This window comes from Rhinichthys klamathensis, unplaced genomic scaffold (genome assembly GCF_029890125.1).
Source record: "Rhinichthys klamathensis goyatoka isolate OS25496 unplaced genomic scaffold, OSU_Roscu_1.1 h1tg000844l_1, whole genome shotgun sequence".
NCBI lineage: Eukaryota > Metazoa > Chordata > Actinopteri > Cypriniformes > Leuciscidae > Rhinichthys > Rhinichthys klamathensis.
Window position 1 is genome coordinate 25,001 of NW_026607218.1, and position 20,012 is coordinate 45,012.

The window sequence follows — 20,012 nt, forward strand, 5'->3', positions numbered from 1 at the left end:
GTGGCTACTGAATCAGGCTGAGGGACATGGCTACTGTATCAGGCTGAGGGTTAGGGGCGGGGCTATTGTATCAGGCTGAGGGTTAGGGGCGTGGCTACTGTATCAGGCTGAGGGTTAGGGGCGTGGCTACTGTATCAGGCTGAGGGTTAGGGGTGTGGCTACTGTATCAGGCTGAGGGTTAGGGGCGTGGCTACTGTATCAGGCTGAGTGTTAGGGGCGTGGCTACTGTATCAGGCTGAGGGTTAGGGGCGTGGCTACTGTATCAGGCTGAGGGTTAGGGGCGGGGCTATTGTATCAGGCTGAGGGTTAGGGGCGTGGCTACTGTATCAGGCTGAGGGTTAGGGGCGTGGCTACTGTATCAGGCTGAGGGTTAGGGGCGTGGCTACTTTATCAGGCTGAGTGTTAGGGGCGTGGCTACTGTATCAGGCTGAGGGTTAGGGGCGTGGCTACTGTATCAGGCTGAGGGTTAGGGGCGTGGCTACTGTATCAGGCTGAGGGTTAGGGGTGTGGCTACTGTATGAGGGTTAGGGGCGTGGCTACTGTATCAGGCTGAGGGTTAGGGGCGTGGCTACTGTATCAGGCTGAGGGTTAGGGGCGTGGCTACTGTATCAGGCTGAGGGTTAGGGGCGTGGCTACTTTATCAGGCTGAGTGTTAGGGGCGTGGCTACTGTATCAGGCTGAGGGTTAGGGGCGTGGCTACTGTATCAGGCTGAGGGTTAGGGGCGTGGCTACTGTATCAGGCTGAGGGTTAGGGGCGTGGCTACTGTATGAGGGTTAGGGGCGTGGCTACTGTATCAGGCTGAGGGTTAGGGGCGTGGCTACTGTATCAGGCTGAGGGTTAGGGGCGTGGCTACTGCATCAGGGCGGAGCCACAGGGTGTTTAGACACACTACGTGGAAAAAGCTTCTTCAGTAACAGAAGCGTAAGGCAAAATGTTCTGTATTTAGGCCTTGAAAGATTAAAATGTTACGCACTACTACAGCTGTGGCTCGTCTATAAATGCGCCCGTGCAGACGCGTTAGATGGGTTTATTATAAGCAAGATGCTCACGATCACTCTAGACAGTGTTTGCTACTCAATTACTTACTCAAGACACATTGCAACCCAGCTAGAAGTATTCCTAATAAGTTGGAGCTTTTATTGGATGTGGTCTACTGTACCCGAGTCAGAGCTGGGTCTGTGATGTTTGGGTTGGGAGAGTAAGGGGTGTTTGCTAAGTATGCTGTAGTCCTGTAGCTCGGCTGGGTGCCGCTAGTGCCGCAGAAACTACATACTTCACCTTTAAAATAAAAAAACATGAAACTGAGTGTGTGAGCTGGTGTTCTGATGGCTGATGTGCGTGTGTGTGTTGTGTTGCAGGTCACACACCGGTGAGCGCCCGTATAAGTGCCTGCAGTGCAGTAAAGGCTTCGCCTCGTCCGGCGTGCTGAAGGCCCACATCCGCACACACTCGGGCCTCAAGGCCTTCAAGTGCCTGCTGTGCGACACCACCTTCACCACCAGCGGGAGCCTGCGCCGCCACATGACCACGCACAGCGACATACGCCCCTACATGTGTCCCTACTGCCAGAAGACCTTCAAATCCTCCCCCAACTGCAGGAAGCACATGAAGACACACAGGTGACGCTCACGGCCGGCTCCTGTTTATTACAGGGATACTTCACTCAACAACGAAAATTACCCCTCGCCCTCAAGTCAACACAACACGACACGACACAACACGACACGAATACAATCTGGTCAAGGGTTACTCTTTCACCGTAAAACGATGCGTACGGCCGTCTGCCGGAAGCTAGTTATTTTAGTTGATAAAGTTTTAAATATGGATATTTTTCTTACACAAACGCATCGATTCACTTCAGAAGGCCTTAATTAACCCCCCGGATCCGTGTGGAGCACTTTTATGATGGATAGATGCACTTTTATGATGGATAGATGCACTTTTATGATGGACAGATGCACTTTTATGATGGATAGATGCACTTTTATGATGGACAGATGCACTTTTATGATGGACAGATGCACTTTTATGATGGACAGATGCACTTTTATGATGGATAGATGCACTTTTATGATGGATAGATGCACTTTTATGATGGATAGATGCACTTTTATGATGGATAGATGCACTTTTATCATGGACAGATGCACTTTTATGATGGATAGATGCACTTTTATGATGGATAGATGCACTTTTATGATGGATAGATGCACTTTTATGATGGACAGATGCACTTTTATGATGGATAGATGCACTTTTATGATGGACAGATGCACTTTTATGATGGATAGATGCACTTTTATGATGGACAGATGCACTTTTATGATGGATAGATGCACTTTTATCATGGACAGATGCACTTTTATCATGGATTGATGCACTTTTATGATGGATAGATGCACTTTTATGATGGACAGATGCACTTTTATGATGGATAGATGCACTTTTATGATGGACAGATGCACTTTTATGATGGACAGATGCACTTTTATGATGGATAGATGCACTTTTATCATGGACAGATGCACTTTTATCATGGATTGATGCACTTTTATGATGGATAGATGCACTTTTATGATGGATAGATGCACTTTTATGATGGATAGATGCACTTTTATGATGGACAGATGCACTTTTATGATGGATAGATGCACTTTTATGATGGACAGATGCACTTTTATGATGGATAGATGCACTTTTATCATGGACAGATGCACTTTTATCATGGATTGATGCACTTTTATGATGGATAGATGCACTTTTATGATGGACAGATGCACTTTTATGATGGACAGATGCACTTTTATGATGGACAGATGCACTTTTATGATGGATAGATGCACTTTTATGATGGATAGATGCACTTTTATGATGGACAGATGCACTTTTATCATGGACAGGTGCACTTTTATCATGGATTGATGCACTTTCATGATGGAAAGATGCACTTTTATGATGGACAGATGCACTTTTATGATGGATAGATGCACTTTTATGATGGATAGATGCACTTTTATCATGGATAGATGCACTTTTATCATGGATAGATGCACTTTTATCATGGATAGATGCACTTTTATCATGGATTGATGCACTTTCATGATGGAAAGATGCACTTTTATGATGGATAGATGCACTTTTATGATGGATAGATGCACTTTTATCATGGATAGATGCACTTTTATCATGGATAGATGCACTTTTATCATGGATAGATGCACTTTTATCATGGATAGATGCACTTTTATCATGGATTGATGCACTTTCATGATGGAAAGATGCACTTTTATGATGGACAGATGCACTTTTATGATGGATAGATGCACTTTTATGATGGATAGATGCACTTTTATCATGGATAGATGCACTTTTATCATGGATAGATGCACTTTTATCATGGATTGATGCACTTTTATGATGGATAGATGCACTTTTATGATGGACAGATGCACTTTTATGATGGATTGATGCACTTTTATGATGGATAGATGCACTTTTATCATGGATAGATGCACTTTTATGATGGATAGATGCACTTTTATCATGGATAGATGCACTTTTATGATGGATAGATGCACTTTTATGATGGACAGATGCACTTTTATGATGGATTGATGCACTTTTATGATGGATAGATGCACTTTTATGATGGATAGATGCACTTTTATCATGGATAGATGCACTTTTATGATGGATAGATGCACTTTTATCATGGATAGATGCACTTTTATGATGGACAGATGCACTTTTATCATGGATAGGTGCACTTTTATGATGGACAGATGCACTTTTATGATGATAGATGCACTTTTATCATGGATAGATGCACTTTTATGATGGACAGATGCACTTTTATGATGGACAGATGCACTTTTATCATGGATAGATGCACTTTTATGATGGACAGATGCACTTTTATCATGGATAGATGCACTTTTATGATGGATAGATGCACTTTTATCATGGATAGATGCACTTTTATGATGGATAGATGCACTTTTATCATGGATAGATGCACTTTTATGATGGACAGATGCACTTTTATCGTGGATAGATGCACTTTTATGATGGATAGATGCACTTTTATCATGGATAGATGCACTTTTATGATGGATAGATGCACTTTTATCATGGATATATGCACTTTTATGATGGATAGATGCACTTTTGTGATGGATAGATGCACTTTTATGATGGATAGATGCACTTTTATCATGGATAGATGCACTTTTATAATGGATAGATGCACTTTTATCATGGATAGATGCACTTTTATCATGGATAGATGCACTTTTATGATGGATAGACGCACTTTATCATGGATAGATGCACTTTTATCATGGATAGATGCACTTTATCATGGATAGATGCACTTTTATCATGGATAGATGCACTTTTATCATGGATAGATGCACTTTTATGGCTTTCAAAAAATGTTGTTCTCAGGTATGAGCTGGCTCATGTTAGAGGTGTGTTTGTTCTCAGGTATGAGCTGGCTCAACAGCTCCAGCAGAGCTCAGAGGACATGCAGCCGCCTGCAGTGGACCCCGGGACCCAGAGCATGCTGGAGGCGGTGGCAGACGGCCAGCAGGGGGCGCTGCCCACGGCACTGGGGGAAGATGCCCTGCAGGAGTCAGGTGAGCGGCTCTTTTCTCCAAGGCTGACGCTGAAATCGCATACTTCACTACTAGAATTATGTCTGAATTCACAGTGCTCATAAAAGAGTAGGCAAAAGTCTCCAGATGACCTACTGCTCCCGGTGAGATTCTGAAGTGTGTATGCGATGGACACTTTACTATCCCATCAGGCCCCGGGATTTGTGAATGACGCTGACAGGTCACATGATAATGACAACATGGCGAATGTAGTACATCCAGATTACATTCATACTGCACACATTCATGCTATATAGAATGTACGTTTTTAGCAGTTGTGAAGTAGTTACAATATTCTCAAGAGAGTATGCGATTTCAGATGCAGGCCAACCATAAAAAAAAATTTCTTAGAAAACAACTGAAATGTGCACTTTAGTTATTAACAAAGCTGAACTGGGACGCTGACACTGAGAGGCCATGTTAGACTGTTTGTTTGATGGTACAAAAATAAAACGGAAATTATTGTGTGTAAAAGTCACTCATTAAAAGGTTCCAGCAGGAGGAGGCGTCTCTTACCCTGTGCTCAAGAGCAGTTTGTGATTCATTTGTCTTTTGTTGTTTGATTAACATTAATGACAGACAGCAGCAGGTTTATTAGACTGCTGTCCCTTTAAGACCGAATGCACGGGTCCAATATACTGTATTATTGACACACACAATTTTCTGCCAACTGTTTTTGTTTACTTCAGACTGTGTATACGTGAACACTTACCACACACACACACACGAAACACGCACACAGAAAGCTCTCTGGCCCCGGTTGTTTTGGGTGTTTTTGATAGTGTAAGGCATGTTGATTTATCTGATGGTTTATTTATTTGTTTCACATGGAAATGTAAATATTAATTGAAAATGTAACATGAGTTTACACTGGATTTAAAAACATTGAGGATGTTGGTTTGTGTTCATAGTGTACATCTTAATTTAGATGGGAAGACGGGATTGAGCTAAAGCAGCATTACATGAACAATGAAAACGTTTATTGATCCACAGAATCGTTTGTGAGTGCGCAGCACGCTCTCCCCGAACACATGAGCCAGTTTGAGACGCCGGCGCTGCCCCAGCAGACCTTTGAACAGCCAGCGATGACACAAGGTAACACACACCCTTCTCAGTGTAAACACACTCTCACAGACGCATGTGTGCCAGTGCTGTCTGTCGGAGATAAGCCAGGTCTGTAGCAGGGAGTGTTTCTGTCCTCAGAGATGGCCATTCGTAGCTCGATTGTGGCCGTTTTCTCACTTTCCAACTGTTTTTGAAAAAACAAAATAACCATGTAAACATAAACTATTGTTTTGTTTACTAACTTCTACTAATCAAACACACCTGGACAAGCTTATCAAGTCATCACAGATACTAGAAAATTACAGGTAGGTGAGTTTGATTGGGGTTGGAGTGAAACTCTGGCCCTCCAGTGCTTTGAGGTACCCTGATTTTAGTGTGTGTGTGTGTGTGTGTGTGTGTGTGTGTGTGTGTGTGTGTGTGTGTGTGCTCTGTTGCAGGTTTCACCATAGCTGAGGGCTTTACCCAGCAGGCTCATTTCTCTACTGTACAGCAGCTTCAGGACTCAAGCACACTGGAGTCTCAAGCCTTGACCACCAGCTACCACCCTCCCAACCTACTGAACGTGACACACACTGAGGTACAAACTCAAATGTTGTATTATAAGTGTTCTTTTTGAATTCACGAGCAAGGACCATGAGTGTTGGAAATTATATATTGAAGAGAGTTGGGGATGAATAGGGGAAGGATGGAGTGGAAGGGGGTGTATTGAGTAGTGTGCTGGAGATATGCCGGTGATACGGAGGAGTGATAGAAGTGCTTGCTGAACCAGAGTCTTGTGGCCAGTTTTCGGTTTCGGTAAGAAAGAGAGGATCTTGGGAGATGCTCTGGCAATATGCCTGGAGTGAACGTGTTCAGAATTAGGTTCGAATGGGCTGAGGAAGGAGTTTAAATGGAAGATGTAAATAGCGTATGAAGCTCCGGATGGGTCTGTTTTGCTTCCCCGAAGAGTGAATATGACTGTGTCTGGAAAGTAGATGGAAATTACAGAGATGCAGGGATGGGTTTAGAGATCAAAGGTGGATGAAAATAGAAGTACATTTTTGAATGTTGTAGGAAGCCAAAAAGGCACCCAGGAACATGGACTCTAGGTTCAGGCGATGGCGGGTTTATTAGCCTGAGCGTAGAGAGAGGATGCTGAGGCTAAGTTGGTCGTCTGACAAAGACGGCGGGACCGGTGTTGGATGAATGTCCGATTCTTGAGCCAGAAGTCTGAATTTCTAGACTACTCATCATGGACCCCAAAAGGTGGTGGCTGTGATTGTGGAGTATATTCTGTAAAGTGCTGAGGAGAACACGCCTGACTGCGAGTTGAGGGAACTGAACTTCGGCCATTCGGAGGCAAAACGGCACCCACCGCACTAACCAACGAAACCTCTGGAGGGTGCTGTGTCAGAGTATAGTTTACAGTCATCAGACCTCTGGAGGGTGCTGTGTCAGAGTATAGTTTACAGTCATCAGACCTCTGGAGGGTGCTGTGTCAGAGTATAGTTTACAGTCATCAGACCTCTGGAGGGTGCTGTGTCAGAGTATAGTTTACAGTCATCAAACCTCTGGAGGGTGCTGTGTCAGAGTATAGTTTACAGTCATCAGACCTCTGGAGGGTGCTGTGTCAGAGTATAGTTTACAGTCATCAGACCTCTGGAGGGTGCTGTGTCAGAGTATAGTTTACAGTCATCAGACCTCTGGAGGGTGCTGTGTCAGAGTATAGTTTACAGTCATCAAACCTCTGGAGGGTGCTGTGTCAGAGTATAGTTTACAGTCTTCAAACCTCTGGAGGGTGCTGTGTCAGAGTATAGTTTACAGTCATCAGACCTCTGGAGGGTGCTGTGTCAGAGTATAGTTTACAGTCATCAAACCTCTGGAGGGTGCTGTGTCAGAGTATAGTTTACAGTCATCAAACCTCTGGAGGGTGCTGTGTCAGAGTATAGTTTACAGTCATCAGACCTCTGGAGGGTGCTGTGTCAGAGTATAGTTTACAGTCATCAAACCTCTGGAGGGTGCTGTGTCAGAGTATAGTTTACAGTCATCAAACCTCTGGAGGGTGCTGTGTCAGAGTATAGTTTACAGTCATCAGACCTCTGGAGGGTGCTGTGTCAGAGTATAGTTTACAGTCATCAAACCTCTGGAGGGTGCTGTGTCAGAGTATAGTTTACAGTCATCAAACCTCTGGAGGGTGCTGTGTCAGAGTATAGTTTACAGTCATCAAACCTCTGGAGGGTGCTGTGTCAGAGTATAGTTTACAGTCATCAGACCTCTGGAGGGTGCTGTGTCAGAGTATAGTTTACAGTCATCAAACCTCTGGAGGGTGCTGTGTCAGAGTATAGTTTGCAGTCATCAGACCTCTGGAGGGTGCTGTGTCAGAGTATAGTTTACAGTCATCAGACCTCTGGAGGGTGCTGTGTCAGAGTATAGTTTACAGTCATCAGACCTCTGGAGGGTGCTGTGTCAGAGTATAGTTTACAGTCATCAAACCTCTGGAGGGTGCTGTGTCAGAGTATAGTTTACAGTCATCAAACCTCTGGAGGGTGCTGTGTCAGAGTATAGTTTACAGTCTTCAGACCTCTGGAGGGTGCTGTGTCAGAGTATAGTTTACAGTCATCAGACCTCTGGAGGGTGCTGTGTCAGAGTATAGTTTACAGTCATCAAACCTCTGGAGGGTGCTGTGTCAGAGTATAGTTTACAGTCATCAGACCTCTGGAGGGTGCTGTGTCAGAGTATAGTTTACAGTCATCAGACCTCTGGAGGGTGCTGTGTCAGAGTATAGTTTACAGTCTTCAAACCTCTGGAGGGTGCTGTGTCAGAGTATAGTTTACAGTCTTCAGACCTCTGGAGGGTGCTGTGTCAGAGTATAGTTTACAGTCATCAAACCTCTGGAGGGTGCTGTGTCAGAGTATAGTTTACAGTCATCAAACCTCTGGAGGGTGCTGTGTCAGAGTATAGTTTACAGTCATCAAACCTCTGGAGGGTGCTGTGTCAGAGTATAGTTTACAGTCATCAAACCTCTGGAGGGTGCTGTGTCAGAGTATAGTTTACAGTCATCAAACCTCTGGAGGGTGCTGTGTCAGAGTATAGTTTACAGTCATCAAACCTCTGGAGGGTGCTGTGTCAGAGTATAGTTTACAGTCATCAGACCTCTGGAGGGTGCTGTGTCAGAGTATAGTTTACAGTCATCAAACCTCTGGAGGGTGCTGTGTCAGAGTATAGTTTACAGTCATCAGACCTCTGGAGGGTGCTGTGTCAGAGTATAGTTTACAGTCATCAAACCTCTGGAGGGTGCTGTGTCAGAGTATAGTTTACAGTCATCAGACCTCTGGAGGGTGCTGTGTCAGAGTATAGTTTACAGTCATCAAACCTCTGGAGGGTGCTGTGTCAGAGTATAGTTTACAGTCATCAAACCTCTGGAGGGTGCTGTGTCAGAGTATAGTTTACAGTCATCAGACCTCTGGAGGGTGCTGTGTCAGAGTATAGTTTACAGTCATCAGACCTCTGGAGGGTGCTGTGTCAGAGTATAGTTTACAGTCTTCAGACCTCTGGAGGGTGCTGTGTCAGAGTATAGTTTACAGTCATCAAACCTCTGGAGGGTGCTGTGTCAGAGTATAGTTTACAGTCATCAAACCTCTGGAGGGTGCTGTGTCAGAGTATAGTTTACAGTCATCAGACCTCTGGAGGGTGCTGTGTCAGAGTATAGTTTACAGTCATCAGACCTCTGGAGGGTGCTGTGTCAGAGTATAGTTTACAGTCTTCAAACCTCTGGAGGGTGCTGTGTCAGAGTATAGTTTACAGTCATCAGACCTCTGGAGGGTGCTGTGTCAGAGTATAGTTTACAGTCATCAAACCTCTGGAGGGTGCTGTGTCAGAGTATAGTTTACAGTCTTCAAACCTCTGGAGGGTGCTGTGTCAGAGTATAGTTTACAGTCATCAAACCTCTGGAGGGTGCTGTGTCAGAGTATAGTTTACAGTCATCAGACCTCTGGAGGGTGCTGTGTCAGAGTATAGTTTACAGTCATCAGACCTCTGGAGGGTGCTGTGTCAGAGTATAGTTTACAGTCATCAAACCTCTGGAGGGTGCTGTGTCAGAGTATAGTTTACAGTCATCAAACCTCTGGAGGGTGCTGTGTCAGAGTATAGTTTACAGTCATCAGACCTCTGGAGGGTGCTGTGTCAGAGTATAGTTTACAGTCATCAAACCTCTGGAGGGTGCTGTGTCAGAGTATAGTTTACAGTCATCAAACCTCTGGAGGGTGCTGTGTCAGAGTATAGTTTACAGTCATCAGACCTCTGGAGGGTGCTGTGTCAGAGTATAGTTTACAGTCATCAAACCTCTGGAGGGTGCTGTGTCAGAGTATAGTTTACAGTCATCAGACCTCTGGAGGGTGCTGTGTCAGAGTATAGTTTACAGTCATCAGACCTCTGGAGGGTGCTGTGTCAGAGTATAGTTTACAGTCATCAAACCTCTGGAGGGTGCTGTGTCAGAGTATAGTTTACAGTCATCAGACCTCTGGAGGGTGCTGTGTCAGAGTATAGTTTACAGTCATCAAACCTCTGGAGGGTGCTGTGTCAGAGTATAGTTTACAGTCATCAGACCTCTGGAGGGTGCTGTGTCAGAGTATAGTTTACAGTCATCAAACCTCTGGAGGGTGCTGTGTCAGAGTATAGTTTACAGTCATCAGACCTCTGGAGGGTGCTGTGTCAGAGTAAAGTTTACAGTCTTCAGACCTCTGGAGGGTGCTGTGTCAGAGTATAGTTTACAGTCATCAAACCTCTGGAGGGTGCTGTGTCAGAGTATATTTTACAGTCATCAGACCTCTGGAGGGTGCTGTGTCAGAGTATAGTTTACAGTCATCAGACCTCTGGAGGGTGCTGTGTCAGAGTATAGTTTACAGTCATCAGACCTCTGGAGGGTGCTGTGTCAGAGTATAGTTTACAGTCATCAGACCTCTGGAGGGTGCTGTGTCAGAGTATAGTTTACAGTCATCAGACCTCTGGAGGGTGCTGTGTCAGAGTATAGTTTACAGTCATCAAACCTCTGGAGGGTGCTGTGTCAGAGTATAGTTTACAGTCATCAAACCTCTGGAGGGTGCTGTGTCAGAGTATAGTTTACAGTCATCAGACCTCTGGAGGGTGCTGTGTCAGAGTATAGTTTACAGTCTTCAGACCTCTGGAGGGTGCTGTGTCAGAGTATAGTTTACAGTCATCAGACCTCTGGAGGGTGCTGTGTCAGAGTATAGTTTACAGTCATCAGACCTCTGGAGGGTGCTGTGTCAGAGTATAGTTTACAGTCATCAGACCTCTGGAGGGTGCTGTGTCAGAGTATAGTTTACAGTCATCAAACCTCTGGAGGGTGCTGTGTCAGAGTATAGTTTACAGTCATCAGACCTCTGGAGGGTGCTGTGTCAGAGTATAGTTTACAGTCATCAGACCTCTGGAGGGTGCTGTGTCAGAGTATAGTTTACAGTCATCAGACCTCTGGAGGGTGCTGTGTCAGAGTATAGTTTACAGTCATCAAACCTCTGGAGGGTGCTGTGTCAGAGTATAGTTTTCAGTCATCAAACCTCTGGAGGGTGCTGTGTCAGAGTATAGTTTACAGTCATCAGACCTCTGGAGGGTGCTGTGTCAGAGTATAGTTTACAGTCATCAAACCTCTGGAGGGTGCTGTGTCAGAGTATAGTTTACAGTCATCAAACCTCTGGAGGGTGCTGTGTCAGAGTATAGTTTACAGTCATCAGACCTCTGGAGGGTGCTGTGTCAGAGTATAGTTTACAGTCATCAGACCTCTGGAGGGTGCTGTGTCAGAGTATAGTTTACAGTCATCAGACCTCTGGAGGGTGCTGTGTCAGAGTATAGTTTACAGTCATCAGACCTCTGGAGGGTGCTGTGTCAGAGTATAGTTTACAGTCATCAGACCTCTGGAGGGTGCTGTGTCAGAGTATAGTTTACAGTCTTCAGACCTCTGGAGGGTGCTGTGTCAGAGTATAGTTTACAGTCTTCAGACCTCTGGAGGGTGCTGTGTCAGAGTATAGTTTACAGTCATCAAACCTCTGGAGGGTGCTGTGTCAGAGTATAGTTTACAGTCTTCAGACCTCTGGAGGGTGCTGTGTCAGAGTATAGTTTACAGTCATCAAACCTCTGGAGGGTGCTGTGTCAGAGTATAGTTTACAGTCATCAAACCTCTGGAGGGTGCTGTGTCAGAGTATAGTTTACAGTCATCAAACCTCTGGAGGGTGCTGTGTCAGAGTATAGTTTACAGTCATCAGACCTCTGGAGGGTGCTGTGTCAGAGTATAGTTTACAGTCATCAAACCTCTGGAGGGTGCTGTGTCAGAGTATAGTTTACAGTCTTCAGACCTCTGGAGGGTGCTGTGTCAGAGTATAGTTTACAGTCATCAAACCTCTGGAGGGTGCTGTGTCAGAGTATAGTTTACAGTCATCAGACCTCTGGAGGGTGCTGTGTCAGAGTATAGTTTACAGTCTTCAGACCTCTGGAGGGTGCTGTGTCAGAGTATAGTTTACAGTCATCAAACCTCTGGAGGGTGCTGTGTCAGAGTATAGTTTACAGTCATCAAACCTCTGGAGGGTGCTGTGTCAGAGTATAGTTTACAGTCATCAGACCTCTGGAGGGTGCTGTGTCAGAGTATAGTTTACAGTCATCAGACCTCTGGAGGGTGCTGTGTCAGAGTATAGTTTACAGTCTTCAAACCTCTGGAGGGTGCTGTGTCAGAGTATAGTTTACAGTCATCAAACCTCTGGAGGGTGCTGTGTCAGAGTATAGTTTACAGTCATCAGACCTCTGGAGGGTGCTGTGTCAGAGTATAGTTTACAGTCATCAAACCTCTGGAGGGTGCTGTGTCAGAGTATAGTTTACAGTCATCAGACCTCTGGAGGGTGCTGTGTCAGAGTATAGTTTACAGTCATCAGACCTCTGGAGGGTGCTGTGTCAGAGTATAGTTTACAGTCATCAAACCTCTGGAGGGTGCTGTGTCAGAGTATAGTTTACAGTCATCAGACCTCTGGAGGGTGCTGTGTCAGAGTATAGTTTACAGTCATCAAACCTCTGGAGGGTGCTGTGTCAGAGTATAGTTTACAGTCATCAGACCTCTGGAGGGTGCTGTGTCAGAGTATAGTTTACAGTCATCAAACCTCTGGAGGGTGCTGTGTCAGAGTATAGTTTACAGTCTTCAGACCTCTGGAGGGTGCTGTGTCAGAGTATAGTTTACAGTCATCAAACCTCTGGAGGGTGCTGTGTCAGAGTATAGTTTACAGTCATCAAACCTCTGGAGGGTGCTGTGTCAGAGTATAGTTTACAGTCATCAAACCTCTGGAGGGTGCTGTGTCAGAGTATAGTTTACAGTCTTCAGACCTCTGGAGGGTGCTGTGTCAGAGTATAGTTTACAGTCATCAAACCTCTGGAGGGTGCTGTGTCAGAGTATAGTTTACAGTCATCAGACCTCTGGAGGGTGCTGTGTCAGAGTATAGTTTACAGTCATCAAACCTCTGGAGGGTGCTGTGTCAGAGTATAGTTTACAGTCATCAGACCTCTGGAGGGTGCTGTGTCAGAGTATAGTTTACAGTCATCAAACCTCTGGAGGGTGCTGTGTCAGAGTATAGTTTACAGTCTTCAGACCTCTGGAGGGTGCTGTGTCAGAGTATAGTTTACAGTCATCAGACCTCTGGAGGGTGCTGTGTCAGAGTATAGTTTACAGTCATCAGACCTCTGGAGGGTGCTGTGTCAGAGTATAGTTTACAGTCATCAAACCTCTGGAGGGTGCTGTGTCAGAGTATAGTTTACAGTCATCAGACCTCTGGAGGGTGCTGTGTCAGAGTATAGTTTACAGTCATCAGACCTCTGGAGGGTGCTGTGTCAGAGTATAGTTTACAGTCATCAGACCTCTGGAGGGTGCTGTGTCAGAGTATAGTTTACAGTCATCAAACCTCTGGAGGGTGCTGTGTCAGAGTATAGTTTACAGTCATCAAACCTTTGGAGGGTGCTGTGTCAGAGTATAGTTTACAGTCATCAGACCTCTGGAGGGTGCTGTGTCAGAGTATAGTTTACAGTCATCAGACCTCTGGAGGGTGCTGTGTCAGAGTATAGTTTACAGTCATCAGACCTCTGGAGGGTGCTGTGTCAGAGTATAGTTTACAGTCATCAGACCTCTGGAGGGTGCTGTGTCAGAGTATAGTTTACAGTCATCAAACCTCTGGAGGGTGCTGTGTCAGAGTATAGTTTACAGTCATCAAACCTCTGGAGGGTGCTGTGTCAGAGTATAGTTTACAGTCTTCAGACCTCTGGAGGGTGCTGTGTCAGAGTATAGTTTACAGTCATCAGACCTCTGGAGGGTGCTGTGTCAGAGTATAGTTTACAGTCATCAGACCTCTGGAGGGTGCTGTGTCAGAGTATAGTTTACAGTCATCAGACCTCTGGAGGGTGCTGTGTCAGAGTATAGTTTACAGTCATCAGACCTCTGGAGGGTGCTGTGTCAGAGTATAGTTTACAGTCATCAGACCTCTGGAGGGTGCTGTGTCAGAGTATAGTTTACAGTCATCAAACCTCTGGAGGGTGCTGTGTCAGAGTATAGTTTACAGTCATCAGACCTCTGGAGGGTGCTGTGTCAGAGTATAGTTTACAGTCATCAGACCTCTGGAGGGTGCTGTGTCAGAGTATAGTTTACAGTCATCAGACCTCTGGAGGCTGCTGTGTCAGAGTATAGTTTACAGTCATCAGACCTCTGGAGGGTGCTGTGTCAGAGTATAGTTTACAGTCATCAGACCTCTGGAGGCTGCTGTGTCAGAGTATAGTTTACAGTCTTCAGACCTCTGGAGGGTGCTGTGTCAGAGTATAGTTTACAGTCATCAAACCTCTGGAGGGTGCTGTGTCAGAGTATAGTTTACAGTCATCAGACCTCTGGAGGGTGCTGTGTCAGAGTATAGTTTACAGTCATCAGACCTCTGGAGGGTGCTGTGTCAGAGTATAGTTTACAGTCATCAGACCTCTGGAGGGTGCTGTGTCAGAGTATAGTTTACAGTCATCAGACCTCTGGAGGGTGCTGTGTCAGAGTATAGTTTACAGTCATCAAACCTCTGGAGGGTGCTGTGTCAGAGTATAGTTTACAGTCATCAGACCTCTGGAGGGTGCTGTGTCAGAGTATAGTTTACAGTCATCAGACCTCTGGAGGGTGCTGTGTCAGAGTATAGTTTACAGTCATCAAACCTCTGGAGGGTGCTGTGTCAGAGTATAGTTTACAGTCATCAAACCTCTGGAGGGTGCTGTGTCAGAGTATAGTTTACAGTCATCAGACCTCTGGAGGGTGCTGTGTCAGAGTATAGTTTACAGTCATCAGACCTCTGGAGGGTGCTGTGTCAGAGTATAGTTTACAGTCTTCAGACCTCTGGAGGGTGCTGTGTCAGAGTATAGTTTACAGTCATCAGACCTCTGGAGGGTGCTGTGTCAGAGTATAGTTTACAGTCTTCAGACCTCTGGAGGGTGCTGTGTCAGAGTATAGTTTACAGTCATCAAACCTCTGGAGGGTGCTGTGTCAGAGTATAGTTTACAGTCATCAGACCTCTGGAGGGTGCTGTGTCAGAGTATAGTTTACAGTCATCAGACCTCTGGAGGGTGCTGTGTCAGAGTATAGTTTGCAGTCATCAGACCTCTGGAGGGTGCTGTGTCAGAGTATAGTTTACAGTCATCAAACCTCTGGAGGGTGCTGTGTCAGAGTATAGTTTACAGTCATCAAACCTCTGGAGGGTGCTGTGTCAGAGTATAGTTTACAGTCATCAGACCTCTGGAGGGTGCTGTGTCAGAGTATAGTTTACAGTCATCAAACCTCTGGAGGGTGCTGTGTCAGAGTATAGTTTACAGTCATCAAACCTCTGGAGGGTGCTGTGTCAGAGTATAGTTTACAGTCATCAGACCTCTGGAGGGTGCTGTGTCAGAGTATAGTTTACAGTCATCAAACCTCTGGAGGGTGCTGTGTCAGAGTATAGTTTACAGTCATCAGACCTCTGGAGGGTGCTGTGTCAGAGTATAGTTTACAGTCATCAAACCTCTGGAGGGTGCTGTGTCAGAGTATAGTTTACAGTCATCAAACCTCTGGAGGGTGCTGTGTCAGAGTATAGTTTACAGTCATCAAACCTCTGGAGGGTGCTGTGTCAGAGTATAGTTTACAGTCATCAGACCTCTGGAGGGTGCTGTGTCAGAGTATAGTTTACAGTCATCAAACCTCTGGAGGGTGCTGTGTCAGAGTATAGTTTACAGTCATCAGACCTCTGGAGGGTGCTGTGTCAGAGTATAGTTTACAGTCTTCAGACCTCTGGAGGGTGCTGTGTCAGAGTATAGTTTACAGTCATCAAACCTCTGGAGGGTGCTGTGTCAGAGTATAGTTTACAGTCATCAGACCTCTGGAGGGTGCTGTGTCAGAGTATAGTTTACAGTCATCAGACCTCTGGAGGGTGCTGTGTCAGAGTATAGTTTACAGTCATCAAACCTCTGGAGGGTGCTGTGTCAGAGTATAGTTTACAGTCTTCAAACCTCTGGAGGGTGCTGTGTCAGAGTATAGTTTACAGTCATCAAACCTCTGGAGGGTGCTGTGTCAGAGTATAGTTTACAGTCATCAGACCTCTGGAGGGTGCTGTGTCAGAGTATAGTTTACAGTCATCAGACCTCTGGAGGGTGCTGTGTCAGAGTATAGTTTACAGTCTTCAGACCTCTGGAGGGTGCTGTGTCAGAGTATAGTTTACAGTCTTCAAACCTCTGGAGGGTGCTGTGTCAGAGTATAGTTTACAGTCTTCAGACCTCTGGAGGGTGCTGTGTCAGAGTATAGTTTACAGTCATCAGACCTCTGGAGGGTGCTGTGTCAGAGTATAGTTTACAGTCATCAGACCTCTGGAGGGTGCTGTGTCAGAGTATAGTTTACAGTCATCAAACCTCTGGAGGGTGCTGTGTCAGAGTATAGTTTACAGTCATCAGACCTCTGGAGGGTGCTGTGTCAGAGTATAGTTTACAGTCATCAGACCTCTGGAGGGTGCTGTGTCAGAGTATAGTTTACAGTCATCAAACCTCTGGAGGGTGCTGTGTCAGAGTATAGTTTACAGTCTTCAGACCTCTGGAGGGTGCTGTGTCAGAGTATAGTTTACAGTCATCAGACCTCTGGAGGGTGCTGTGTCAGAGTATAGTTTACAGTCATCAAACCTCTGGAGGGTGCTGTGTCAGAGTATAGTTTACAGTCATCAAACCTCTGGAGGGTGCTGTGTCAGAGTATAGTTTACAGTCATCAGACCTCTGGAGGGTGCTGTGTCAGAGTATAGTTTACAGTCATCAAACCTCTGGAGGGTGCTGTGTCAGAGTATAGTTTACAGTCATCAGACCTCTGGAGGGTGCTGTGTCAGAGTATAGTTTACAGTCTTCAGACCTCTGGAGGGTGCTGTGTCAGAGTATAGTTTACAGTCATCAAACCTCTGGAGGGTGCTGTGTCAGAGTATAGTTTACAGTCATCAGACCTCTGGAGGGTGCTGTGTCAGAGTATAGTTTACAGTCATCAGACCTCTGGAGGGTGCTGTGTCAGAGTATAGTTTACAGTCATCAAACCTCTGGAGGGTGCTGTGTCAGAGTATAGTTTACAGTCATCAGACCTCTGGAGGGTGCTGTGTCAGAGTATAGTTTACAGTCTTCAGACCTCTGGAGGGTGCTGTGTCAGAGTATAGTTTACAGTCATCAAACCTCTGGAGGGTGCTGTGTCAGAGTATAGTTTACAGTCATCAAACCTCTGCAGGGTGCTGTAACTTTTATATTAGATTTGTACAGAACACAGATGCATGAAATGAAAGTGAAATTAAATGATGTTAGTCTGTATTTTAAGTGTGTGTGTGTGTGTGTGTGTGTGTGTGTGTGTGTGTGTGTGTCTGTGTGTGTGTGTAGACGAGTGGTTTATTGCAGGAGGCCAGTCAAGGAGAGCTGCAGCTGTCTATACAGACACAAGACTTCCAGGATGAGGAGGAAATCAACAAGAGAGTTTATCAGTAAGTTCACATGCATCAAACACTAGAAGCCAGCTGCTGTTCTACTCACTTTGAGGACTCTTGAAAACAATGAGTATGTGTCTTTGTACCTTATTTTACAAGTAAATCCTTGTTGTTAATAAATGGTTAATAAGATATACATATAAATATTATTAGATATAAACAACATTTTATTAGAAAGAAATGTAATAAAATATAATAATCTTGTAAACTGGAAATGTATTTTGTTATAGTAAACCCCTACTGTGCAGTTGTTTTTCCTTTGCACTTTTCTCTTTGAATAATCTCAATTGATTAGAAGAAACTGGGCGAAATGATGATGTGTAATAGTGTCAATCGATAGATTTTTTGCTATATTGTATATATCACAGTATAAAAGTATGTTCGTGCAGAACTAGTTTATGACATAAAAATACAAAATATTAAATAAAAAACATTATAAAAATAAAATATAGTACATTCGTTTCATAAAAATAAATTAAAAATTTGGTACTTTTTGACCGACACGCGAAGAGCACCAGCAACCTGCATATTTCTAATGCAACATTTAGCTGCTAATTATATTTTTTCTTCTGTAAACAAATCTTTGCACTTCACTCGTGTCCCAATATCTACTTAAACCAGCAACCTGCACATGCGTTTGGCTGAGTCAGTGAAATGTGTTTTGTTTGTCAGGTGCAGTATGTGTGATAAGAGCTTTAAGAAGTCCAGTCACCTGAAGCAACATGTGCGTTCTCACACCGGAGAGAAACCGTACCGCTGTAACCTGTGCGGGAGGAGCTTTGTGTCCGCCGGAGTGCTCAAATCACACCTAAACACACACACAGGTGACCCTGCACACACACACCTCATCACGCGGGTTATAATCTGTTCTGAAACTCATGCAGTTTCTCCTCTGTGGCTCTTCTTGCTCTCTCAGGAGTGAAGGCTTATAAGTGTAACGTCTGTGACACGTGTTTCACCACTAACGGCAGTCTGAACCGACACATGATCATCCACCTGAACACCAAGCCCTTCAAGTGCACCGTGTGTGAGGAAAGCTTCCGCACCGTCATCCTGCGCCGGAAACACACCAAACTCCATCATGCTGTGGGTCCCAAAGGTACGACACGCCGACCTCATCACAATCACCATCAATCACCATCACCCATCACCACCACCACCATCACAATCATCATCACCCATCACCACCATCACAATCACCACCACCACCATCACAACAATCACCATCACCACCATCACAATCACCACCACCACCATCACAACAACGATCACCATCACCATCACAACAACAATCACCATCACCACCATCACAATTACCATCACCACCATCACAACAATCACCATCACCACCATCACAATCACCACCACCACCATCACAACAATCACCATCACCACCATCACAATCACCACCACCACCATCACAACAACGATCACCATCACCATCACAACAACAATCACCATCACCACCATCACAATTACCATCACCACCATCACCATCACCACCATCACAATCACCACCATCACAATCACCATCACCACCATCACAATTACCATCACCACCATCACAACAATCACCATCACCACCATCACAATCACCACCACCACCATCACAACAATCACCATCACCACCATCACAATCACCACCACCATCACAATCACCACCACCACCACCACAACAACAATCACCATCACCACCATCACAATCACCACCACCACAACAACAATTACCATCACCACCATCACAATCACCACCACCACCATCACAATCACCACCATCACCACCATCACAATCACCACCACCACCATCACAACAATCACCATCACCACCATCACAATCACCACCACCACCATCACAACAATCACCATCACCACCATCACAATCACCACCACCACCATCACAACAATCACCATCACCACCATCACAATCACCACCACCACCACCATCACAATCACCACCACCACCATCACAACAATTACCATCACCACCATCACAATCACCACCACCACCATCACAACAATCACCATCACCACCATCACAATCACCACCACCACCATCACAACAATCACCATCACCACCATCACACTCACCACTACCACCATCACAACAACAATTACTATCACCACCATCACAATCACCACCACCACCATCACAACAATCACCATCACCACCACCACCATCACAATCACCACCACCACAACAACAATTACCATCACCACCATCACAATCACCACCACCACCATCACAATCACCACCACCACCATCACAATCACCACCAC

General features: G+C 45.2%; 1 protein-coding gene across 1 annotated transcript in view; it reads left to right on the plus strand.

The window, feature by feature from the left end:
* Positions 1-20,012, plus strand: part of LOC130078246 (zinc finger protein 236-like) — a gene marked incomplete at its 5' end in the record, with an annotated part of 64,845 nt that overhangs the window by 20,706 nt on the left and 24,127 nt on the right. Inside the window, 7 exons of the mRNA XM_056243771.1 lie at positions 1,360-1,620; positions 4,487-4,638; positions 5,650-5,751; positions 6,159-6,298; positions 17,632-17,732; positions 18,408-18,559; positions 18,652-18,834. Of these exons, the coding sequence (XP_056099746.1) occupies positions 1,360-1,620; positions 4,487-4,638; positions 5,650-5,751; positions 6,159-6,298; positions 17,632-17,732; positions 18,408-18,559; positions 18,652-18,834 (1,091 nt within the window). The remainder of the gene's footprint in view (positions 1-1,359; positions 1,621-4,486; positions 4,639-5,649; positions 5,752-6,158; positions 6,299-17,631; positions 17,733-18,407; positions 18,560-18,651; positions 18,835-20,012) is intronic.